The sequence below is a fragment of the Lithobates pipiens genome, unplaced genomic scaffold (assembly GCF_037356315.1).
Source record: "Lithobates pipiens isolate NorthernLeopardFrog02 unplaced genomic scaffold, aLitPip1_a1.2 Scaffold_3, whole genome shotgun sequence".
Lineage (NCBI taxonomy): Eukaryota > Metazoa > Chordata > Amphibia > Anura > Ranidae > Lithobates > Lithobates pipiens.
Window position 1 is genome coordinate 67,326,525 of NW_027507790.1, and position 26,847 is coordinate 67,353,371.

Genomic DNA, 26,847 nt, shown 5'->3' on the forward strand with positions numbered 1-26,847 from the left:
AGAGAGGGAGATGGGGGACCCCCGAATCGACCTCCCAGGGAATGCCCAACTACTCAAAACCCCAGAGGCAGGGAGAGCTGTACTTACCAGTCCTGATGAGCTGGGAGACATTCCATCACAGACCCACTTTCCTAGCAGTACGGGGTGGCTGCTGGCTCGGCACACTGTGACATCAGTAGCCTAGTCATGTGTGCCCCGGGGCATTACACCGACCGGCCGCCCCGTACTTAGCCTGCTGGCGAAATTTTCCACGCATCGAGACGACAGCTTTGTTGTTGTTTTTCTTTTTTTGTACCCCTCTTCACTGCGGGCTTGTAAATGCATGTATTTCTAATTTTATATATTTTCTTAATAAACTTATTTTTTTTACTGGATTTTATCTATTCTATGAGGAGACCTTTTGCTTTTTGCTTTTCCCCTTTCTTATTTTTGATACATCTACTACAATGTGAGTACTTCCTACGTTGGAGTTTAAGCTGAGGATACTGAGGATATCCTACATTGGACACCCCATTTATACAGAGTACGGAAGACGACTTGGCGGAGTGGAGGTTTATACCATCCCTTTGAGAGGATTGCTGCTAATTACAGCTTGACGCCTGACTGACTCACCACTAAGGTGTGTGGGTCCACACCTTCGGGTAAGAGTACCCATTACTTATCTCCATTTATCCAGTACGCTATATATTACCTGCATGAGGAGCTTTGGAAGCGTGTCGCTGTGATGGTACCTTCAGTGTTCCATTTTACATTTATTGGAAGTTGGGCACTCCTGTCAATTTGGATCACTCCTTACTGAAGAGGAACTATTTGTTGCTTAAGGGCACGATTATTTTCTTACGTGTCATAGGATAATTTTTTGTTTTTCACATTATTTGTTTGATACGTGGATCTCTTTATCATTTATCCACATATATTGTGGGGATCTTTACACATTGTTCACGTGGATCTCTGTATTGTTTATTTATACATATTGCATTTGTGTTATTTTAATTATGCTTGGCATATGCTATGCCACTGTGCAAAAAATGTTTCACCTTTTCACAAGTAGGTGATTTTTTCACTTTTAGCGTTGCAATTTTTGTTTTCAGGTTATTATATATTGCTTATCACATTGTATTTCCATAAAATGTACTGTAATGATTGTATATACATATATTTTTATCTATGGCTATGGGATATTCAGTAAACATTAGCTAATTACTGCTAATTAATTAATTTTTAAGAATTATCTCCAACAGACCTTAAGGGTTACTATTTTTTTCTACTGGCTCATTAATGCAGTCTTCCAGCTTCATTGAATCTGTTGCTAGACTTTATGTGCACAATATTACATTCTGACTTTTTATTGTCTTCCCACTTGGTTTGTACGAACGCCCAGGGCACTCATGGATCGGTTTTTAATCAATATTCTGATTCATTTGAGCCCAATTTGAGTTAGCCTGTTCGCATTGCCCCTTGGCTTTTTTCATCTGTTAGTCCCTTTTTTCCATTTAGATCTGATCATTATACACAGATTTCACCATATTTCTCAGCTCAGCTATTTTTGGCTCAGTCCCGTTATCCATTCATTGTGGGCATAAGATTCAAAATGGCCGTCGTAAATTGTATGCAGTCCATGTAATCTATTGCGCCTGCCATCCTAGCCTTGGCGCATGCGCACCAGCACTCTCCTTTACGTCCGCGGGCACGGCAATGACATCAGACATCGCCGTGCCGGTTAAGGAAACAAAGCTGTGCTTCTCCCTGCCATTCTCTGTCTGAAAAACCGACGAGAAGGTGAGATTAAAATCTCTCCTGGTCACCCTCAAATCCCCAGCTTCATTCATTACTGATAAGAATATTAAAAGCATTACCTGGCGGCGCCAGCTTTTTGGGACAGACATTGTTGGAACTTTTGTTCCATATACTAGTTCTCATTTTTTGTTGTTCATTATTTTTTAGGTTTTTCTACCTTGGGAGCATCAGTGTTTGGTCTGTTCTGGCCCAATTTCTTTATACTTGGGGTCCTCTAGACCATAAGGCCTGGCTCTCTTTTCCCCCCTATCAATCAACATCCCATTTAGCAAGATGAATATTCCAATCACCGCTGTGGGTGCAATTCCAGAATATATAATTGATTCAGTCTCATTGATTTATTGAAGGAAATTAATTTCCCCTTCCTATGTAGATAATTCAGGCTTTATGCTTCATGGTTGTTATGCTTTTTTGTGTTTTCTGACACAAATATATGCTTCTCCTAAAATTTAGTTTTTTTTCCTGAATAGGAAAAAACTGCCAAAAAATGTTTTGTCCTTTTCTGCAAACCTTGATGGGGATCAATGAAGAGGCATGGTGTTTCTGTACACATTAAATTAGTATTTCTTTGTTTCCAACTATGAGTTATATACACATGAAGCAGTTTTGGTAAGGTTCACTGTTTTTTTTCTATAGCCATTATTGATATAGATGTTTTTCTGTACCCCATATATATTTTTTTTATATATTTTGATATTTTTTGCATAATAATTTCCATATTTATGCCAATTTGTATGTTGTATTTGCATACCATATTTCAACATGAGCATTTATCAAATCTTTTGTTGTTTATAGCATAATAAACGCCACACCAAAACTCTCCCGAGGAACCTCTGCCGAGCGAAACATGTTGAGAAAGTGGTATTGTCTATGTATTATGGCCTAGTGGAACAATTGAATTTGAATGATACAAATACAAAGTTGTCTCATGTTTTTTTAATTATTTGTAATAAAGTTCATATAGTTTATATGATGTATTGGTAAATCTATATTTCAATATACAACACCTTTAACCACTTAAGAACCGCCGCCTGTACATATATGTTGGCACAATGGCACGGACAGGCACATAAACATACCTATATGTGCCTGCCTTCCAGCGGGTGGGAGGTCCGATCTGAACCCATGACTGTGAACTGTAAACACATGCAGGAAGAATTGATGTCACTCTTCTCGTGTCGGTCTTTTGACCTGAGTGCCGAGGAGAGAAGACATCCTAGTAAGTGCACAACACTACACTGACACCAGGTACACATAGGCAAACTTTCCACCCCCAGTCACAGTGTCATTGATTGCAGTGGTCATTTATTTACTGATCGCTGCATTTAGTGTTATTTGTGACTGTAAAAAGTGTCAGGGCAGTTAGCTTTAGGCCCCTTTAGGTCAAGGGTAGCCCCTTACACCCCCCCCCCCCCCCACCCCACCCCATAAAAGTTGTCAATGCTGACGCTGGTTAGCCAGTTAGATATTTCGTTATTTAGGTTCCTCGTCAAGTTTTTATATAGCGTCAGGTACCCCCATATATTCCCTAATAAAGGTTTTAACCCCATGATTGCTCCTAGTTAACCCTTTCACCAGTGATCACCGTATAAGTGTTATGGGTGACGCTGGTTGGTTAGTTAGTTTACTTTTTATAGCATCAGGGCACCCACTATTTATTACCCAATAAAGGTTTAACCCCCTGATTGCCCGGCGGGTGATATCAATTACATTTTAGGGTCAGATAGTCTGCGTCTCCCCAGACAACGTCAGGTTAGTGCCAGTACCGCTAACACCCATGCGCAAAGAATATACCTCCCTTAGTGGTATAGTATCTGAACAGAACAATATCCCCAGCAGTTTAGGGTTCCAGAAAACACATTGTTAGCGGGATCAGCCCTGATACCTGGTAGCACCTGCGTTTTGACCCTCCGCCCAGCCCACCCAAGTGCAGTATCGATCGATCACTGTCACTTACAAAACACAACACACATAACTGCAGTGTTCACAGAGTCAGGCCTGATCCCTGCGATCGCTAACTTTTTTTTTTGGTAGCGTTTTATACAGTTGCTGACAGCCTCGGTGCTTTTTTACCTGTGGATCTCACTAGCTGTACCAGTAAATTTAAAGCCCAGAATGGCAAATCGAAGGTAAACTAGTGAAGACGCCAACAAGTTTGAGCATGACAGATAGTGAAGAGGTGGTCACTCATCTGTCAGATTCAGGCTCAGAATATGATCCTATAGACGACAGCGGCTCCATGACAGATAGCTCTGGCAACTAAGGTAAAGTCCCTGCTAAGGTCAGGCATAACCGATCCCGATCTTCTGATGTTGTTGAGGTGCAAGAACCGCAGGTCCCTTTTATGGAGCAGAGACAGTACTAGCGCCGCTATTCCTTCTGGTGAACTGGCAAGTCCCAGCGTCCTAGTACACCCTAGACGTACATCCAGAACTGCAGTAACACTTGGTGACGTGGCAAGTCCCATAAGTGCAGTTCAAGCTGGCGAGGTGGCAAGGACAAGTAGTGTCCCGCTGCCAACAAGAAGACAAAGGCAGGCCCGTCGTGCCCATAGTGTCCTTCCTGCAGAATTTGCCAATCCTGATTGGGTGCCCACCATGTCTACAGAACCCGCACTTCCCCCATTCACTGGTATTCAGGTGGAAACATCTGATTTTATGCCACTTGATTTTTATTCGCTGTTTTTCACGGAAGATCTCTATAGAGCTATTGTCGACCAAACTAATTAATATGCTGGGCAATTCATCGGCGCTAAATTACCTTCCCTTGCCAGAAATTGGAAACTAGGGCTGAAACAACTAATCGATTATGAAATTAATCAATTACCATTTTCATAATCGATTAATTGGCCAGTAACATAATGGGGTTAAAAAAAAAAAAAGAGCCCTTTATAGTACAAAAATATAATCACTACTGTAAATATTACTCTCATAGTTCTACAGAAAAAAAAAGAACCCCTTCCAGTAGTGATTATCTGCTTTTTTGTACTTGAAAGGGCTCATTTTAGTCTTTTTAACACCATTATGTTACTAAACCTCTAAGCCCTTGTATACACGGTCGGAGATTCCGACGAAATGTGTCCTATCGGACCGTTTTGTCGGATATTCCGACTGTGTGGTCTGCATCAGACTTTTTCCGTCGGAATATCCGACGGACCAAGTTTTCCAACTTGCCGGTAAAAATTTCCGACAAAATGCTCCGATCGGACATACTCCGATCATGTGTAGCCTACTCCGAAGGACAAAGTGCCACGCATGCTCAGACGTAGTCCTGTCGTAACGAAATAACGTCATCACGTTATGTACAATCGGATTAGTCCGACCGTGTGTATGCAACATCACTTCCGGACCTCTTCCGGAATTAATCCGTCGGAATTACTCAGACGGATTTGATTGTCGGAATCTCCGACCGTGTGTACAAGGGCTAAGGCCTGGTTCGCATCTATGTGTTTATTGGTGCTTTTTGCAGAAACGCACTACAGTTCATTTACATGGTTTCCTATGGGACACATTCATATCTGTGCTTTTTTTCAGCCGCTGCATATTTGGAAATGGTCAGGGACTTTTAATGCAAAGAGGTGCTTTTTTGGTTCAATATACTTCAATAAAGAAGCTGCAGAAAATAATGTAATGGAGTTTGCAGCAATTTGTGGTTTTTAATCTGCCCAAAAAATAAATGCAAAAAACGCAAATTGCAGTAAAATCATGTGCGCAAAAATCAAAACGCACAGCAAAAAGCACTGCAGAAACAGATCAAAAGCAAAAACTGCATAGGTATGTACCGAGCCTTATGCTGGCCTCGCTGAATGAAAGAATTTTGTTTGAAATTTTCACTTCATTTCTGAACAAAAACCACATACACGGTCTGAAAATTCCTTTGACCAAGAAGTTTTCTATTTCCAAATGTTCCCGTCACTGTGGTTGAAAATTAACCTTAATTTGACCCACTTTTTTTTTTTGAGATTATTAACCGATTAATCGAAACAATAATCGACCAACTAATCGATTATGAAAATAATCGTTAGTTGCAGCCCTATTGGAAACCAGTTACGCTTTCCGAATTTAAAACCTTTCTGGGCCTTTCACTCAACATGGGCATACATAAATTCACGAAGTTGCGGTCGTATTGGTCCACGTGTTCAATTGACCATATATCCATGTTCTCTGCCTCCATGTCCAGGAAACGATACAAGCAGATCTTGTGGTTTATGCACTTCAAGGAAAATGAACTTTGTTGCCCTCGTGGAGACCCTGAATACAATCGGCTCTACAAAATTCAACCCCTCATACACCACTTCAACAAACGTTTTGCAGCCTTGTTTACTCCCGATCAAGTTGTCTGCGTTGACGAGTCCCTGATTAAATTTTCTGGCCGCTTGTCTTTCAAACAGGACCTTCCCAGCAAGCGTGTCAGATACGGGGTCAAGCTCTATAACTTCTTTGACAGGGCACAGGCTATGTATGGAGCTTTATGGTTTATGAGGGAAAAGATAGTTACATAGAGCCGGGGAGAACTGCCCAGATTACATAGGGAGCGATGGCAAGATAGGGTGGAACTTGGTGTCACCCTTATTCGGAAAGGGGTACCACTTCTATGCCGACAATTGTTACACGAGCGGGCCACTTTTTAGTCAATTGTTTTATCATCAGATGGGTGCATGTGGCACCATGCAATCTAATCGCCGGGGCTTTCCCCAGAGGCTTGTAGATTCCCATCTTAGGCTGGGGAGAGAGCCTGCTTGAAGTGTAATAATTTGCTTGCTGTGATGTGAAGGGATAATAAGAATGTTTTCGTTCTTACCTCCCTTCATGCAGACACGACAGTCCAAATTACTAGGGCGACTGGTGTTGTGGAGAAACCCCTCTATGTCCATGAATATAACCTTAACATGGGAGGAGTGGACCTCAACGACCAGTTGTTGATGCCATATCTAGTTGCCCATAAGGCCAGACGCTGGTACAAAAAAGTGTGTTTACTTATTTCAATTGGCTTTGCTGAATGCACATGTGCTATATAGAGCTTCAGGCGGGACTTTATCCTTCCTTACATTCTAGGAAGAGATTGTCACAGACCTCCTGTATCCAGGCGGTTCTGCACCTCACCATTCCCAACCAAATGCAGTAAACCGGCTGCATGAGAGGCATTTTCCATATGTCCTCGAGAGTACCCCTACCCAACTCGCCCCCCAAAGAAGATGTCTTGTCTGTACCAAGTGCGGATATAGCCGTGACACCCGTTATTATTGTCCACACTCTCCTGACAATCCTAGTCTTTGCATTGGTGAATGTTTTGAAAGCTACCACACATTAGTGAAGTTTTAGCGTAGGGTACAGCATTTCACACAGAATAGGACACACTTACACAGTTTCTACCAAGATGCCATCGCATTTTGAGAGATCCGAACTGTTACAGTTGTTACAGTTACAAAAAAAAGTGTAAAAAATAAATAAAAAAAATAATAAAAAAACAAAAATAGTTGTCGTTTTATTGTTCTCTCTCTCTCTCACACACACACACTCTATTTTATCTCTATTGTTCTGCTCTTTTTTACTGTATTCTATTCTGCAATGTTTTATTATATTTTATCATACTTGCTTTTCAGGTATATCTTTTTCATACTTTACTGTTTACTGTGTTTCATTAACCATTTTTTGTTTTTGTTTTCAGGTGTGCAATTCAGCTGCAGCGCGGATTTATTTATCTTGACAGCAACAGCGTTTGCTCCCACGATACATAAAGCCATGACTCCAGTATTGTAGGAGGTGATTTCACCACCACAATAAAAAAAAAAAAAAAAAAGAGCATATATTTCTAAGCATGGGGGCAGAAGGAGCAGAGGAATGATTTGTTTGACCGTGTGTACGCGGCATAACTTTTTATGCTGAGTATATACGGTCGAAATTCCGACGGAGGCTTGCCCATGGAAAAGTCCGACCTTTTCCATGGGCAAGCCTCCAACTTTTTATGCGGGAGGAGGGTCCCATGCTTCGGCCTATACATATTTTAGGCACAGGTTGCGTTAAAAAAAATTTTTTTTACTATGTTTTTTTTTTTTTTTGGGCATTTGCTTTGCAGGTATGGTATGGTATGGTATGGTAAGGTCTTACTGTTATACTGTAATGTTACTTTGATATAATGTTAACCATCATTTGCTTAACAGGTACGCCATTCAGTTACAGCGCGGATTTATCTATCTTGACAGCAACAGTGTTTGCTCCCACGATACATAAAGCCGTGACTCCAATGCTGTAGGAGGTGATTTCACCACCACAGTTAATATATGCCAAAGCATGGGGTAGCAGGGGCGGAGGAGTGATTTTGTTCCAATTGCCGTGTACATACGGTCGAATGTGTGTACGCAGCATAACAGAATTCCTCCCCTATATAACCCCTCCCATATGGGAGGCACCTCAGTTTTGTAGCAAAGCAATAAGAAACCACGTAAAAACCCAAGAAGGGCGGCAGCTCTGTGTCCCATGATGTACTCTCAAGAAAAGGATTTTACAGGTAAGCTGTATATAAAAATCCTATTTTCTTGATCATACATCACGGGACACAGGAGCTTCATTACATAGTGGGATGTCCCAAAGCAATGCTCAGTTTGAGGGGAGGGAGACACAGATCAGAATCATAGACCGCCATGGACCAGAGGATCTAAACTGCAGCCTGCAGTACACTGCGCCCAAAGGCGATATCCTCTTGCCCTCTGACATCCACCTGAAAAAATCTGGTGAATGTGTGGACTGATGACCAAATTGCAGCCTTACAGATCTGATCCAGGGAGGCCTGGTGATGCACTGCCCAAGAAGCACTTACAGCCCTAGTAGAGTGCGCTTTCACTTGAAAAGGAGGACTCTTCCCCTTTACACTATAGGCCTGAAAAATAACCTGTCTAATCCACCTTGAGAGAGTGGATTTTGATGCCACCTGGCCCTTCCGGCAAAATAAATAAGCAATCAGTTTTTCTTATCTGAGCAGTTGCCTGAAGATAGATACTGATTGCCCTTACCACATCTAAAGTGTGCAAAGACTCTTCTTCTGCGGACAGTGGATCCGGAAAAAAGGATGGTAGGATTACATCTTGATTCAAATGGAATCCTGAAACTACCTTAGGTAGAAAGGACCTATTAGGACGCATTACTACCCGGTCCTTATGAATAATTAGATAAGGTTCCTTGCTGGAGAGAGCTGCTAGTTCTGACACTCTTTTAGCCGAGGATATGGCTATCAAGAAAACCAATTTTTTAGTCAAAAGAACTAATGAAGCCTGATGCAAAGGTTCAAATGGTTGCCCTTGCAATGCCGAGAGAACCAAATTCAGATCCCATGGGCATACCGGAGGTTTGACTGGCGGCTTTAACCGCATAGCTCCCTGGATGAAAGCCCGCACAAGGGGATGTGATGCAAGTAGCTTCTGGAAAAACGCTGACAAGGCCGAAATCTGCACCTTGATAGTGCTTACGGCCAAATTCATTTCTAGGCCTGACTGGAGGAAAGCCATGATCCTGCTAATGACATATTTTCTAGGATGCCATCTCCTGGGTTCACACCAGGAAACATATGCCTTCCAGATCTTGTAGTAAACAAGCCTGGAGGCCAGCTTTCTGGCATTGACCAGAGGAGAAAGGACTGGCTCCGAAAGTCCACGATCCCTCAGAATGTGGGTTTCAGCAGCCAAGCCGTTAAACTCAGACTGTGTAAAGCAGGATGGTAAATTGGACCCTGCGAGAGTAGATCTGGCTGGAGAGGGAGGATCCACGGCCTGCCTACTGCCAACTTCATGATCCCTGCGTACCAAGGACGCCTGGGCCAAGCCGGGGCTACCAAAAGAACCGACTTTGTTTTCCTCTTGACTCTTCCCAGGAACCGTGACAGAAGCGGGAATGGTGGGAAGGCATGAATTAGATTAGACTGATCCCAGGGAACTGTCAGAGCATCTGACCCCTGAGCAAGTACATCTCTCGTCCTTGACACAAATTTGTCCAGTTTCCTGTTGAATCTGGACGCAAACAGATCTACGTCCAGAGTGCCCCACTTGTGACATATGTTCCAAAATATGTTGGGATGTAAAAACCATTCTCCTGGGCATAACTGCTGGCATCTTAGAAAGTCCGCTTGCCAATTTCCCAACTCCTGGAAGAAAGACTGCAGAAAGGCATGGAACATGCCCTTCTGCCCAAGCAAGAATGCGATTCACCTCTCTTTGTGCAACCAGACTCCTGGTGCCACCCTGGTGATTGATATAGGCCACAGCTGTGGCATTGTCGGACTGAACACGAACAGAAAATCCTATCATTCCTAACGTGATGACGTTATTCTGGACTACGTTCAGGCTAGTAGCCAATAGCTTTGGTCTAGGAATTTGATATGAGCATGCGTGGCACTTTGTCCGATCGGAATTCTCTAAAAACGATCGGACAAAGTCCGATCGGATCATGTTGTCAGAAAATGTTTATATCCAGCTCTCAAACTTTGTTGGTCGGACATTCCGATGGAAAAGGTCAGATGAAGCCCACACACGGTTGGATTATCCGACAACACAGTCCGATCGGACATTTTCCGTCGGAATGTCCGACCGTGTGAACAAGGGATTAGAAGTCCTGAAGGTGGTGATTGGTTTTCGGGGCCCTGTACGTGGCTAGGCTCCCAAAAAGTCCCACACATGTGGTATCCCCATACTCAGGAGAAGCAGCAAAATGTATTTTGGGGTGCAATTCCACATATAACCATGGCATATGTGAGCAATATATCATTTAGTGACAACTTTTTGTAAAAAATTTTTATATTTTTTTCATTATTCAATCACTTTGGACAAAAAAATAAAAATATCTTCAATGGACACAACATGCCTCTCAGCAATTTCCTTGGGGTGTCTACCTTCCAAAATGGGGTCATTTGGGGGGGGGGGGGGGGTTGTACTGCCCTGCCTATTTAGCACCCCAAGAAATGATAGGCAGTCATAAATTAAAAGTAAATTCCAGAAAATGTACTCTAGTTTGTAGACACTATAACTTTTGCCAAACCAATAAATATATTCGCTTATTGACATTTTTTATGAAAGACATGTGGCTGAATACATTTTGGCCTAAATGTATGACTAAAATTGAGTTTATTAGATTTTTCTTTTTTTTTCAAAATTTTCGGTCTTTTTCCATTTATATGACAAAAAATAAAAATCGCAGAGGCAATCAAATGCCATCAAAAGAAAGCTCTATTTGTGGGAAGAAAAGGATGCAAATTTTGTTTGGGTACAACATTGCATGACCGCACAATTACCAGTTAAAGCAGTGCAGTGCGAAATTGTAAAAAGACCTCTGGTCCTTAGGCTGACAATTGGTCCGGGAGTTAAGTGATTAAAGCGCCCCCTTCACCACGAGCTCACGCAGCAAAGAGACTACATACGGATGTCGCACCCGCATATGTAAACGGTGTTCAAATCACACATGTGAGGTATCGCCGCGATCGTCAGAGCGAGAACAATAATTCTAGCACTAGACCTCCTCTGTAACTCTAACCTGGTAACCATAAAAAAAAATCAAGCGTCACATATGGACATTTTTAGGTACTGTAGTTTGTCGCCATTCCACGAGTGCAAGTATAAAGCGTGACATGTTTGGTATCTATTTACTGAGCATAACACCATCTTTCACATTATAGAAAAAAAATTGGGCTAACTTTAATGTATTGTTTTTTTTTAATTCATGGAAGTGTCCCTTTCCCCAAAAAATAGGATTTTTCGTACTCCCCGTAAAATCCTTTTCTCTGTAATTCACCGACCGACACAGCTCCTCGCCGTAACAAAATAGGTTGTTAGCCCTATCACTGCGGATTACTAGGCAAAGTTGTAATACAACACTTTAGAACTTTTAGTTCCGCCCAGGGGGCGGTCCCTAGGCTACAATCCCCACAGTCTGCCCTAGCAGCCTCAGTACGTCAACAAGCAGTATAACGTAAAGAGAAAAAAAGGAGGGGCGGGTGCTGTGTCGGTCGGTGAATTACAGAGAAAAGGGTTTTAGGGTGAGTACAAAAATCCTATTTTCTCTTATATTCACCGACCGACACAGCACCTCTCTGTTACAAAATGGGACCTCCCCAAGCAGAGCCAAACGAGGGGTGGGAAAAACAGCATAAAAACGTCATCTAGTGGAACTCGTGAAACTAAACCCACAAAAAAACAGCAGTGCATGGAAAAACCACCACAAAACCCAGGGTATCCTCAACAGGAGTGATCCCCAAGACCGCAGCAAACTGCGGAAGTAATGAAACAGTGCATTAACATAACAGTACTGCGTTTTTTTGAAAAACCAGGAAAAAATATTGGTTGCATATTCAATTACAACTACACGGCCACCTGCAAAACCTTGTGGCCAAAACAGGCAGCCGATGCACTGACGTCTACCTTGTAAAACTTGGTAAACGTATGGACAGATGACCAGGTCACCGCCTTACATACCTGAGCGACCGACGCTTGGTGTCGGAACGCCCAAGACGTTCCGATTGCTCTTGTGGAGTGAGTCTGACTTCCGAAAAGGGAGCCGTGGCAGACAAATACACCTTCAGAGCCCTAACCACGTCCAAAGCATGAAGGGCCACCTCTTTAGGGTGCTTCGGCTTAGGACACAACGATGGTAATACAATGTCCTCATTGATATGAAAAGCCGAAACCACCTTCGGTAGAAAGGACGGTTGCGGACACAACACTACCTTGTCCCTGTGGATAATCAGATAGGGCGACTTGCAGGACAAGGCCATAAATTCTGAAACCCTCCTGGCCAAGGTGATGGCCACCAGAAAGACCACTTTCTAGGAAAGAGTCAAAAGGAGAATCTCCCTGATATTCTCAAATGGCGTTTTTTGAAGCGCCGACAATACCAGGTTTAAATCCGATGGGGGTAATGGTGGATGCACGTGTTGTACCCCCCGAACGAAGGTACACACTAAGGAGTGCGATGCCAGGGGTCATTGGAAAAAGACAGACAAGGCTGAGATTTGCCCTTTGATGGTGCTTAACGCCAATCTCTGCTCCACTCCCTGCTGGAGAAACAGCCAGGTACGAAGGAATATCTTCCGAGAAGATTTCTGTGCCCTCAACATAGTTGGAATCACAGAGTTCCACAGTCCCCGGTTCCTCAACACCTGACTCTCAATAGCCATGCCGTTAAAGCCAGCGATGGTAAAGCAAGATGGAAAATTGGACCTTGAGACAGAAGGTCCTCTCATAACGGCAGTTGCCAGGGAGCGTCCACCACCAGACGCACCAGGTCTGCGTACCAAGGACGCTGAGGCCAATCTGGGGCAACCAGTATTACTGGGATCCCCTCGGCTTCCACTCTGTGAAGCAGACATGGTAACAGTTTCAGTTTCAATCTCAGGTCCTGGACACGAATCTTGGCACCTTACGATTGAGACGGGAGGCCAGTAGATCCACATCTGGTGTTCCCCACTTCAGGTACAGCAGCTTGAATGTCTCCAGATGAAATGCCCATTCTCCTGGGTCCAGCATCTGTCGACTCAGTCTGCCTGCCAGTTCTCCACCCCCCGGAGGTAAATGCCCGACAGGGCCAGCACGTGACGCTCTGCCCACGGAAGTATGTGAGCGACCTCCCGAGCAGCGGCTGAGCTTCTTGTTCCCCCTTGGTGATTTACGTACGCCACAGCAGTGGCGTTGTCCGACTGTATCCTGATCGGACACCCTTGAAGACTCACCGGCCATGTGTGGAGACACAGCCTGATCGCTCTCAATTTGAGCAGATTGATCGGCAACTCAGATTCTTTCATTGACCAGAGGCCCTGAGCCAACTGAACCCCCATCACTCCACCCCAGCCAGATAGACTGGCGTCCATAGTGATCACTGTCCATTTCAGAGGAAGGAACGATTTTCCGGACTGAATCACCGGGGACCTCAACCACCAAATCACAGAGTCCCTGACTGGTTGGCACACCTGGATTTGTCGATCTAGGGACAACTGAGATTTGTCCCATTTTAACAAAATCTCCTTCTGCAGGACTCTGGCGTGGAACTGGGCATAGGGTACTGCCTCTAAAGAGGCTACCATGAGTTCCAGTACTCGCATGCACAACCGGAGCGACAACCACTTGCGGGTCATCAGTAGTTTGACCGCGGATCTGAGAGTCTACAATTTGTCTGAAGGGAGAAAAACTCTTGCTTCCCTGGAGTCCAACAGCAAACCTAGGTACTCCAGACGCTGGGTCGGTACAATCACTGACTTCTTCTCACAGTCTGCATGGTGATCGCCACATCCTCCTCTAATTCTGAGGTGGAAGAAGCTCTCAGGAGATCGTCTAGGTAGCCCACGATTGCGATCCCACACCAATACTGTAGCCAGAGCTTTGGTAAAGACTCGGGGGGCTGATGCCAGACCAAAGGGAAGAGCCACAAATTGGTAATGGGCTTCCCCGACTGCAAAACGCAGAGATTTTTGATACTGAAGATATATGGGTATGTGCAGGTACGCATCCTGGATGTCTAAGGACGCCAGGGAGTCCCCTTGATGGAGCGCAGCGACTACTGAGCGAACTGATTCCATCCTGAACTTTTACAAAGTGATTGAGCTCTTTCAAGTCCAAAATCGGACGTACCCCTTCTTCTTGGGAACCACAAACAGATTTGAGTAGAAACCCTGGAAGCGTTCAGATTCCGGGACTGGTACAATCACCGCGCGATTCAGCAAATTCCTTACCGCCCCCAACAGGGCCTCCCGGCAAACCGGGAATACGGGTATGCTAGAGGGGAAGAATCTGTTTGACGGCCAAGAGAGAAACTATCTTGTAGCCTGTAGAAATCAGGTTGTAGACCCATTGGTCGGATAACTGGGAGGACCACCGAGCTGCAAACTGCCAAAGGCGACCCCCCCCCACCCGAGATATGGGTGGGGGCAAACCTTCATGCGGTAGCACTTTTGTTCGCAATGCTTGTTAGGCCTGAGTTTCCAGGGATGTTTTTGACCGTCCCTGGGCATCCTGTTGGGCAGGGGACGAATTGTCGAAGCTCTGGGTGGACGAAAAAGCCGCTTGTAATCGGAAAAAGAGGGCCCTTGCCTACGGCGTGGCTCCATAGCTTTCCTGGCCTGTGGGAGTAGTGTACTCTTACCAAAAGTGGCATTTTTAATAATGTCATCCAACGAGGCTCCAAAGAGCTGGTCGCCAAGGAAAGGAAGGTCCGTCAGGGCTTTTTTGGATGCCTGGTCAGCAGACCAGCATTTTAGCCAAATCAGGCGCCTCAGCACCACAGCTGCCACTAAAGCCCTGGATAACAGAGGGAGAGTATCCAGGGCCGTGTCACAGACATACTTAAGGCCTTGCACTAGTTGGTCTGCTAGTTCAACGCAGACAGGGGAGGCCTGTTGCTCTCCTAATTCGCAGTTGACCCCACAACTGTAAACAAGGAATGAGCCACTGCCTCGGCCTTCCTGTCCGTGGGATCCTTGAATACAGGAGTCCCCTCAACCGGGATTGTGGTTACTTTATTTAACCTGGATACTGGGGGGTCCACACCCGGAGGAGCCGACCATTTCTTGAGAAGGCTTTCCTCAAAAGGGTAAGGCACCGCCATGTATTTGGGGACCGAAAAGGTCCGTTGTGGGTGACCCCATTCCTTGTAAATTAACTTGTCAAAATAAGTCAGATACGGGAATACCGTAGGTGAACGTGCTGGCTTGCGGGACCCAAAAGGGACCGGTACATCAGCAGATGGATCCGCTGAATCCGCTGAATCTTCAGGGTATCACGCACAGCTGTAATAAGTGCTCCAACAAGCGCTTTTTTAGAGGACGGACCCGTGACGGGGACTCATCCTCACTGTCCGAACAGTCCTGGTCAGCATCATCCGACAAGACAGAGCAGGGGTCACCGGCCTCAGCAGGACCCGAGTCTGCGTCAGAGCTCTCCCCAGAGGACGGGGAGACGGGGGGGCAGAGGCCGCTTTTTAGCACTTTTCTTCCTGCGCACCACCTCTATCTTGGCAACAAATTAATTTAGGACCACCGTCAGGGTGACCAGGTTGCAATTGCCTGGATTTCGGGGGAGGAAACACCAGTTTCTGAAGCCATGCTAACCCTACCCTGTCTGCTATCCGAAGGGGACTTAGGACAGTGACAGTCCCACCCTCCTTGATGCCGCTGACTCAGGGGTTCTAACCCGCCAGACTCACTGCCCTGAGGAGTTCTGCACTGTTTTACAGCAGTGCCTGTAGATCCCTAGCCCTCCCAGATGCAGAGGGACCAAAGCTGTGTTGGTGGCAGTCCATCAGCACGATCGGTGAAAGATCGCTGAGCGATATGAAACACATGTCCAGATTACACAGAAAGCCTCCCAGCGCTGTGATGACAAAACAGGAAGCTGAGCGCACAGGAGCTGCTGCTAGAGCACAAAAAATGTGGTCCGGCTTCGGAAAAAAGCTTCAGGGTATCACGCACAGCTGTAATAAGTGCTCCAACAAGCGCTTTTTTAGAGGACGGACCCGTGACGGGGACTCATCCTCACTGTCCGAACAGTCCTGGTCAGCATCATCTGACAAGACAGAGCAGGGGTCACCGGCCTCAGCAGGACCCGAGTCTGCGTCAGAGCTCTCCCCAGAGGACGGGGAGACGGGGGGGCAGAGGCCGCTTTTTAGCACTTTTCTTCCTGCGCACCACCTCTATCTTGGCAACAAATTAATTTAGGACCACCGTCAGGGTGACCAGGTTGCAATTGCCTGGATTTCGGGGGAGGAAACACCAGTTTCTGAAGCCATGCTAACCCTACCCTGTCTGCTATCCGAAGGGGACTTAGGACAGTGACAGTCCCACCCTCCTTGATGCCGCTGACTCAGGGGTTCTAACCCGCCAGACTCACTGCCCTGAGGAGTTCTGCACTGTTTTACAGCAGTGCCTGTAGATCCCTAGCCCTCCCAGATGCAGAGGGACCAAAGCTGTGTTGGTGGCAGTCCATCAGCACGATCGGTGAAAGATCGCTGAGCGATATGAAACACATGTCCAGATTACACAGAAAGCCTCCCAGCGCTGTGATGACAAAACAGGAAGCTGAGCGCACAGGAGCTGCTGCTAGAGCACAAAAAATGTGGTCCGGCTTCGGAAAAAAAGGCCGCCAGTGTTGTGAATAGGGAATCACCAGGAAAATGGCCAGGAATCACCAGGAAAATGGCCGCCTGAAGTCCAGAAGCATGCTGTCCCTTGCCCACACTGAAAACCAGCCAGCGCCATGAGAGGCAGAAGGAAAACATGTGGCAGACACAACGCTGCACCAACACAGGGGCAAACCTCACAGGCACCCTCCGGTTAAAACACACAGGACCCAGGCACCCCAGCACAGCCAGAACCCAGGTGAGAGCCCAGGGCACACACACACCGCTCAGTACATGTACAGCCCACCTGTGGGGGGGGAGTTAGGGACAGGGGAGAGAAGAGAGGGGGGTGAGGGGGCCCCTGAATCACCCTCCCAGGGAATGCCCAGCTGCTCAACCCTGCCGAGACAGGGAGAGCTGTACTTACCAGTCCTGAAAGGCTGGGAGACATTCCATTGTAGCCAACTCCTGATCAGTACAGGGAAGTCTACTGGCCTGGCATTCTGTGACGCAGACATTGGTAGCCCAGTCATATGTATGCCCCGGAGCATAAAAGCTCACCGACCACCTCTGGAGCTGAGGTATGCCGCGGCCTGCCAAGCCGTAGCTGCGACCTGCACACGCTCGATGGCCAGACTGGGGAGACTACAAGGATAAGTGAACCAGCCTGTCACCCAGCTGTTCATAGAAGATCACAGAATCATTCATCTTGCGCAAAAAGCCAAGCTTCTGCATCAAAAAAACACGGACCTATGAGCCCGCAGGGTTCCTAGGTGTATCTCCTTCACTAGGCAAAATAAAACTGAGGCTGCTAGGGCAGACTGTGGGGATTGTAGCCTAGGGACCGCCCCCCTGGACGGAACTAAAAGTTCTGAAGTGTTGTATTACAACTTTGCCTAGTAATCTTCAGTGATGGGGCTAACAACCCATTTTGTTACAAAGAGGAGCTGTGTCGGTTGGTGAAGATAAGAGAAAGTTGCGTTTAAAACCCCGCTGCACATATACTGTGACATAAAATATTGCAACAATCACCATTTTATTCTCTATATTCTCTGCTAAAAAAAATATATATATATATATATATATAATGTTTGGGGGTTCTAACTAATTTTCTAGCAAAAAATACGGATTTTAACTTGTAAACACAAAACGTCATAAATAGGCTTAGTCATGAAATAAGGATAAGGCAGTAAAATCAAGTTAGTTTAACTCAGGTAGGTGTGTGGAGATCTATTTGTTTTTTATTTTTCTGTGTTGATGTAGTCTAAAATTTGATCACACACCCCAAAATCCATTTAGTAAATGCTACTATCTTAAATAAGCGGGATTCCCATTTTTGCTCACTTTATGTTTGTACGATTTCCTGCAGCTGAACAATGATGATTGAAACGATGTATGGAGAACCTCGTTTGCTAGACTGGTGACGGCACGTGATCACTTGATACAGTTCAAGTTCCTTCATAGGATATACTACACTCCTGCTAAACTAGCGAGGATTTTCCCTGCCCATCCTTTGAACTGTTGGGAGGTGCAATGCTGCTGGAGCAGATTTTTTGCACTTTTGTTGGCATTGCCGCACATCCGGCAGTTCTGGGTGGACGTGGTAGACTGTGTTGGGTCTGTCACAACGATCGCTGTAAGACTGGCTATAGAGGTCTATCTGTTAGGCCTGTCAGATAAGCTGGTACCTAAAAACAATGGGATATACGGCGCACTCAGGATATAACAAGGAGGTATGAAACAGTAATCTAATAATAGTAGTCCATGTAAGGAACAAAATTCAATTACTAAAAGCAATAGAAAAGCTCTCCATGGAGGGCTGCCAGTTCGAGAATGCACAAAAACTCTGAAATGGATAAAGGACAAAAGAACAGCACCCTCTAAGTGCAGTAACCAAACAGAAATATTAAAAGTAATATCCATTCTAGATACGTTGGTACCCAATTTCCAATATTTCAAATATTTCCTCCTCCACGTGCCCCTTCCCCTGACTTCTCTGCAAAGATCAATGGCACATCTATCATTCCGTCCTCACATGCCGACTTGGCCTCCACAACATATCCAGAATACGCCCCTTTTTAACAAATGACAACACCAAGCTTCTAATTCACTCCCTGTTTATCTCTCACCTCGACTACTGCAACTCCCTCCTCATTAGATTGCCTTTGCATAGACTACCCCCCCTTTAGTCAATAATAAATGCTTCTACAAGACTCATCCACCTTACCAACCATCCAGTGTCCTCCACTCCTTTCTGCCAATCCCTCAACTGGCTTGCACTCACCCAACTAATAAAATTCAAAGTACTAACAATAATTCACAAAGCTATCCATAACTCTGACCCCAGCTACATTACTAACCTAGTCCCAAAATACCAACCAAGCCACTCTCTTTGGGCCCTCCCTAGACCTCCTGCTCTCTATCACCCTGTCACCTTCCCCCGTACTCACCTTCAGGATTTATCCACAGCTTCTCCCATCCTTTGGAACTCCCTACCCCAATCTGTGCAATTTTCACCTAACCTATCCATCTTTAGACGATCCCTGAAAACCCTTCTCTTTAATTAAGCCTATCCTGCTTCTAACTCGTACACGGTTTTACTTCCTCCATCAGCTTTTGTATCAATTGACCCTCCCTTTATGGATTGTAAGCTCTAATGAGCAGGGCCCTCTGATTCCTCTTGTACCAAATTGTAATGTAACTGTAATGGCCGCCTTCATTTTTTTAAGCCCTGTGTAAACTGTTGGCGCTATATAAATCCTGTATAATAATAAAAATACCCAAGCAGGTAATTCACACTTTGCTCACCCTGCTCCTGTATTATGCAGGCAAAATTATTATTTTGTCCTGGAAACAGTAGATTAAATGAAAGCCAAGCCCTCAACAGTTAGTAACACACCCCTAGGAACACTTAACCCCTACACTGCCACCCACTGGTTAACACCTTCACTGCGAGTGTCATTTACACAGGAATCACTGCATTTATATACCAGTGATTGCTGTATAAATGACAATGGTCCCAAAAATGTGTCAAAAATGTCTGATGTGGCCGTCATAATGTCGCAAGTCACAATAAAAATCGCCGCCATTACTAATAAAAAAAAATATTAATAAAAATGCCATAAAACTATATTTTGTAAACGCTATAACTTTTGTGCAAACCAATAAATAATCGCTTATTGCGATTTTTTTTACCAAAAATATGTAGAATACGTATCAGCCTAAACTGAGGGAAAAAAATGTTTTTTTATATATTTTTGGGGGATATTTATTATAACAAAAAGTAAAAAATAATGCGTTTTTTTTCAAAATTGTCACCCTATTTTTGTTTATAGCGCAAAAAATAAAAACCGCAGGGGTGATCAAATACCACCAAAAGAAAGCTCTATTTGTGGGAAACAAAGGGCGTCAATTTTGTTTGGGAGCCAAGTCGCATGACCGCGACGCAGTGCCGAATCGCAAAAAGTGGTCTGGTCTTTGGCCAGCAAAATGGTCTGGGGCTGAAGTGGTTAACTTTACTGCACTCTGCTATATTTCCATAATATAATAAAAACATGAAAGCTAAATAACGTACTGGTGTTCTCTGATGTCAATTGGATCATCGGGGTTGTAGTAATTGCGACCAATTTGTTTCATATTCATCAATTTGAGCAACCTAAAAACAGAAAAATCAAACGCAATTAGACATCACACAGTAATACAGTGTAATATTACAAATTAGAATCAGTCCACAGAAGACATTAATGTGTTGGCTAGATGCGAGAGAAGAGGAATTTAGACTTACCTGTAATCTCCACAGCACATGAAACAGGAAACAATCATGCAGCAAGGGTTAAATATAGGCTCGTATCTTCCGGTGATTGGACCCTGCCAAGCTTGTGGGGGCATGCCCGCTTGGGGTGCCTCGCCTATAACCTTACCCTTCTGTTTTAAAGCAAACAATGCTGAGTAACAAGGAGAATTGAGGGAGGGTAGCCTGTGTCCTGTACAATATGGAATTTACAGATAGATCAAAATATCTCTGATCTTAATTGTATAATAAAGGACAGAGACACAATGGAATGTCGCAAAGCAACAAAAAAAAAAAAAGTGGGCAAAAACTAGATGTCAGGTGTCTGTGATAGTGAGCCCTTATAGATCTCAAACTCTGGGTTCTCCAGGGTGGGGAGTCTATTCCCCAGCCTGCATCTTCACCAGGGCCCCCCGATAGTGGGGATGGATCTGCAGCAAGCTGGTACCAGGTTGTAGCCCCCCAGGTACAACCAACTGAGCATGCAGAGACTACTAGCGTGTGCAGAGTACAACTGCAGGGAGTCCAGGAAACAAGCGGAGGTCAAGGCAGGGGGCAGGCAAGCACAGACAGTAGACAAAGCCGGGGATGGTACAGGACACGGGAACTCAAGACACTGAATACACATAATAGTATGGAACAGGATCTCAGAGAACTCTGAAGTTGCTCAGGTACAGAGCACGTGTATATACAGGAAACCAAACTGGGTGGTGGGCCAGGAAGTGATGGAAGGGAAAGGAAATATAAACCCAGAGAATAGCAGGTGATGCCCATAGCTGAGCACAAAAGCCAAACAACACAGATGAAAAGAATCAGAGAACTGGAAGAATTGGAGCAAGGAGGTAAGAATTACACAGGCAGATAAAAGGTAGAATAAATTATGACACTAAGCAACAGATCTGTGCCAAACAAGGATGCAAACATCAGGTACACAGTGGTGTTGCAAGCGGAGGGAGAGACTTGAGTGGCCTGAGCTAAGAGCAGGGAAAAGGTAAAATATCTGAGACTCAAAAAAGAGCATTCATTAAATAAGAACAAGAAAAGATCAATTGTTGAGGTAAATGAAGATTAAGATGCCCATAGGTCTAGATGAAAATATTTTTCTTGGCCCTTAAGATGTTACAATGAGTTGTTCACATTATTTGTTGAAACTTAGTGACTGAATAACTGGATTTTCTTATTTGGTACTCACCGTAAAAAACCCTTTCTCCGTGCTCATTGATGGACACAGCCCTTTATATTCTCAAGCATAGGGTTACAGCGCCATCTACAGGAGTAAGACACTAGGCTGAAAAAAACGCAGCAAAGCCTATGGGCAATTCTAGCTTGTATAAATCCCCCTCTCTCTGCTATAGGGAATCAAGTTTTGTAACAAGCAGTGTCAGAAGTATCAAGCTCTATAGAGGGGTGGGTACTGTATGTCAATGAACTTGAGTTTTCTCTTGTGTTTATTGACGGACAAAGCTCTTCATATTATTGACCAAAGGAAAGTCGTAAAGCAGTGCCAAAAAATGGAGGGGTGGGAAAACCCAAGGATAAACAAAAGGCAAACCAGGCCAACAGGAGCTCAACAACACAGGAGCCCAATTGTAAATACACCCCCCAAGAAGGAAAACCCCTCAAACAGTCGACCTGCAAAACTTTGAGGCTAAAACAAGCATCCGCAGATGCCAAGAAATCCATTTTTTTAAACTTTGTGAAATTGTGCACCGAGTAGGCGTATTGCAAACTTGAGATGCCCACCCCTGATGACGAAAGGCCCAAGGACGTACACAGTGCCTGAGTAGAGTGCACTGTTACGGGAAAGGGAGGAACACTTGAGAGTGTGAGCCTGAATCAACGCCTGCCTAATCCACCTGGAAACGGTAGCAGAGAATGCTGCTAGCCCCTTCATCAGCCTGTCCGTGATCAGAAAAAGAGTCTGACCACCGAAAAGACTTCATAGCCGCTAGATACAGCCGAATCGCACAACCCACATCCAGGGTGTGCAAAGCAAACTCCTTAAGATGTGAAGGCCTGGAACACAAGGGCAGAGAAGTCTTCATTCAAATAAAAATCGGAGACAACCTTTGGCAAAAATGATGGGCATGGGCAGAGAAACAATTTTATTTTATCTTTGTGAATCACAAAATAAAGAGCATGGCAGGATAAGGCAGCCAGCTCAGACACTATGCATGCCAAATCAACAGCCACTAAACAGGCAACATTATGTAAGCAAGGAACTCTCCCAAATATTCTCAAATGGTGGCTTCTGGAGGGCAGAGAGAAACAGGTCCCACGGTGGCAACAGAGAGCGTATGGGAGGAGCAGTCAAACCCCAGGAATGAAGGTGCAAACCAAAGAATGCGTGGCCAAGGGACATTGAAAGAAAACCGCCAGAGGGGACAACTGACCCTTGATGGTACTCAAGGCCAACTTTTGCTCAACACCTTGTTAAAAAAGGGCCAAAATCCAAGCTGCAGAGAAGGAACTGGGGTGGACGCCGTACGCCTCAATGCCACGAGATTAAGGTACAATGGTACATCTTTCTAAAAGCAGGTTTCCTTGCCTTTAGCATAGTAGGGATCACAAGCTCCGACAAGCCTCTATCTCTCAACAGTTGGCTTTCAACAGCCAAGCCGTTAAAGCCAGAGACGGTAAAGCATGGTGGAAGATCAGTCCTTGGAACAGTAGATCCTCCCTGAGAGGCAGTTTCTGAGGGGCAGCCATGACCAGGCGCACTACATCGGAGTCCCAGGGTCGGTTGGGTCAATGAGGGGCCAACAGACTGACCGAAGCCCTTCTGCCTCTAGTCTACGCATAAGTCATGGAAGAAGCTGGAGAGGAAGGAAAGAGTAGTGAGGCGATATTAGGGGGCGTGTCCAAGATGGCGACGGGAGCGGACGTCTTTTAGCCTCGCTCCGCCGTCTGGATCTATTATCCGTTGATTCCGCGGTGCTGGGACCCGAACTTCGCCGCAGACGGCTCCTCCGTGGCCCCTAGCAGGTCCCGCTCATGACCGGCAACAAACGGGGTGGAACAGCCACCGCAAAAGCCAAAAGAAGGCCTGGACCGTGCCGGGTGCAGGGGAGAAGGACGCAGCCATATCCGTTATGGCGGACCAGAGAGGGGAGGTGAGTCGTGGAGCTGCAGACCCCCAGACCCATCCAGGAGCATACAGCGATCCTGGAAGTCATAAATGGGTGCAAAAAAGCCCTGACAAAAAAGATTGATCATGTGTACACTGAACTGGGCCTGATTAGGAGGGACATTGATGCTTTTAAGGGCAGAGTGACAGAGGTGGAGCATCCTGTCTGTGCAGCTGAGGATATACAGAGGGAAAATACGGCTGATCTGCACTGCCTGAAAATCAGAGTTAAGCACTTAGAATCTCATGCTGAAGATGCAGAAAATCGTAACAGACGCAACAATCTGCGTATCATTGGTCTGCCTGAGGGGAACGACACTACCCTGTTAACAGAGCAGTTGCTACGTACACTTCTGCCCCATGCCTCCTTCTCATCCCACTTTGTGGTGGAACGCGCTCATAGAATACCCACTGTCAGAGGTCCACAAGGGGCCCCCTGCGCACGTTTATCTTCAAACTGCGAGAAGCTAGGAATGTCGGGGACCTCAAGTATGAGAATGCTAAACTTCCTATATTCCCAGATTATTCCATTGAAATACAGCGAGAGAGGAAATCGTTTGACCAAGTGGGCTCTCTACTTGGTGCCAAAAACCTGAAGTACAATATGCTGTTTCCTCCCAGGCTCCGAGTCCAGGATGGAGATAGAGTGAGATTCTTCACGTCACCTGAAGAGGCGTCCTCCTGGCTCGACACAATCCGTGCGGGCTGAAGCAAGTATACAAATTGCAGTTCCTCGTTACTATTTAGTTCTTATGCTGAGCACTTGCATTAAGTTTTCTGGCACTATCCGCTGCTTGAACAAACTAACTACCAGACCCCGAAACACTAGTGAGGGGGGTGTCCTCTCCCCCTAGCAGGAGTAGAAAAAGAGGGCCCTTGCCTACGGCGTGGCTCCTTAGCCTTCCTGGCCTGTGGGGGTAAGGTACTCTTACCATCGGTGGCATTTTTAATAATGTCATCTAACGAGGCTCCGAAGAGCCAGTCGCCACGTAAAGGAAGATCCGTCAGGGCTTTTTTGGATGTCTGGTCAGCACACCAGCATTTTAGCGAAATTAGTGCCCTCAGCACCATAGCGGACATTGAGGCCTTGGATAACAGAGGGAGAGTATCAAGGGCCGCGTCACAGACGTACTTAAGGCCTTGCACTAGTTGGTCTGCTAGATCCACGGAGACAGGGGAAGCCTGTTGCTCTCCCAATTCGTGGTTCAAAAGTTTTGCCCACTCAGTCAGTGTCTGCGACACAAGTGCGGATGCCAGTACAGGTCACACGGCTGACCCCACAACCGTAAACAAGGAACGAGCCACCGCCTCAACCTTCTTGTTCGTGGCATCCTTGAATGCAGGAGTCCCCTCAACCGGGATCATGGTTACTTTATTTAATCTGGATACTGGGTGGTCCACGACCGGAGGAGCCGACCATTTCTTGAGAAGGCTTTCCTCAAAGGGGTAACGCACCGCCATGTATTTGGGGACCGAAAAGGTCCGTTGCGGGCGACCCCATTCCTTATAAATTAACTTGTCAAAATAAGTCAGATACAGGAACACCTTAGATGAACGTTCAGGCTTGCGGGACCTAAAAGGGACCAGTACATCAGCAGAGGGATCTGCTGGCTCCTGAATCTTCAGGGTATCACGCACAGCTGTGACAAGTGTTCCAACAAGCGCTTTGTCGCGTCCAAACCTGGACGGGGGCTCATCCTCACTGTCCGAACGGTCCTGGTCAGCGTCGTCTGACAAGACAGAGCAGGGGTCACCAGCCTCAGCAGGACCCGAGTCTGCGTCAGAGCTCTCCCCAGAGGACGAGGGGGCAGGGACCCACTTTTTATCACCTTTCTTCCCACCCACCGCCTCCATCTTAGCAACAAACGAATTAAGGACCACCGTCAGGGTGTCCATGTGAACTGCGTAGTCCGCAGGTGACCCGGTTGCAATTGCCTGGATTTCGGGGGAAGAAATACCAGTTTCTGAAGCCATGTGGACCCTACCCTCTCTGGCACCCGAAGGGGACTTAGGACAGTGACAGTCCAACCTTCCTTGCTGCTGCTGACTGAGGGGTTCTAACCCGCCGGACTCACCACCCTGAGGAGTTCCGCGCTGTTCACAGCAGTGCCTGTAGACCCCTAGTGCTCCCAGGTGCAGAGGAAACCAAAACTGTGCCGGTGGCAGTCTGTTAGAACGATTGTTAAAACGATCTGAAAAAACTCGCTCAGAGTACATAGAAAGGCCGCCCAGCGTCCAGTAATGACAAACAGGAAGCTGAGAGCACACGAAGCTGCTGCTGGAAAACACTGAAATGTGCTCAGGCTTCTAGAAAATGGCCGCCAGTGTCCTGAATAGGAAAGCAGAGAAAATGGCCGCTTGAAGCCCAGAAGACATGCTGCCCTAGCCCACACCTAAAATGGCCGTCAGCCAGTTCCATGAGGGACAGAGACAAAAATGTGGCAGAGACATAGTACTGTCTGGAACAGGGTTCTCCTCCTGTGGACAACTGCACTATTAAAACCACAAGTAATCATTTGTTTACCCTTTGCACAGTAAAATGTATTTTAGAATGTAAATCTTGGTATGCTCATGCCATGTTTAGAAATATGAAGGGCCTTCAAAAATGTTACAGATTGTAAGGAAATTAGATGTGTAATTTATGCTCCTAGAACGCCTGAATGTGCTACTTTAATGTTTGGCCTCTGTATGTGGTTAGGCTGTGTAAAAGTCTCACGTGGTATCGCCATACTCAGGAGGAGTAGCAAAATATATTTTGGGGTGTCATTTGTGGAATGTACATGCCATGTGAGAAACATAACCTGTTATAATGACAAAAATCTTCATTTTGCAAATAATTGTGGGAAAAAACTACACCTTCAAAAAACTAACCATGCCTCTTACTAAATACCTTGGAATGTCTACTTTCAACAAAAAAAGGGGTCATTTTGTGGGTATTTGTTTGACATGAGATAGGCCTCATTACATCGGGTGTGATCAGATGTGATTAGTGATTGGCACCATAGCTTGTAGACTCTATAACTTTCACAGACTGAATAGTATCCACTAAT

The 26,847-nt window shown here is 45.6% G+C and overlaps 1 protein-coding gene across 2 annotated transcripts in view; it reads right to left on the bottom strand.

The window, feature by feature from the left end:
• The window catches only part of PIWIL1 (piwi like RNA-mediated gene silencing 1), a 510,395-nt gene that overhangs the window by 331,644 nt on the left and 151,904 nt on the right, over window positions 1-26,847 (bottom strand). For both annotated transcript variants that reach the window (XM_077461809.1, XM_077461808.1), the window contains exon 7: window positions 20,455-20,535. In XM_077461809.1, the coding sequence (XP_077317935.1) occupies window positions 20,455-20,535 (81 nt within the window). The remainder of the gene's footprint in view (window positions 1-20,454; window positions 20,536-26,847) is intronic.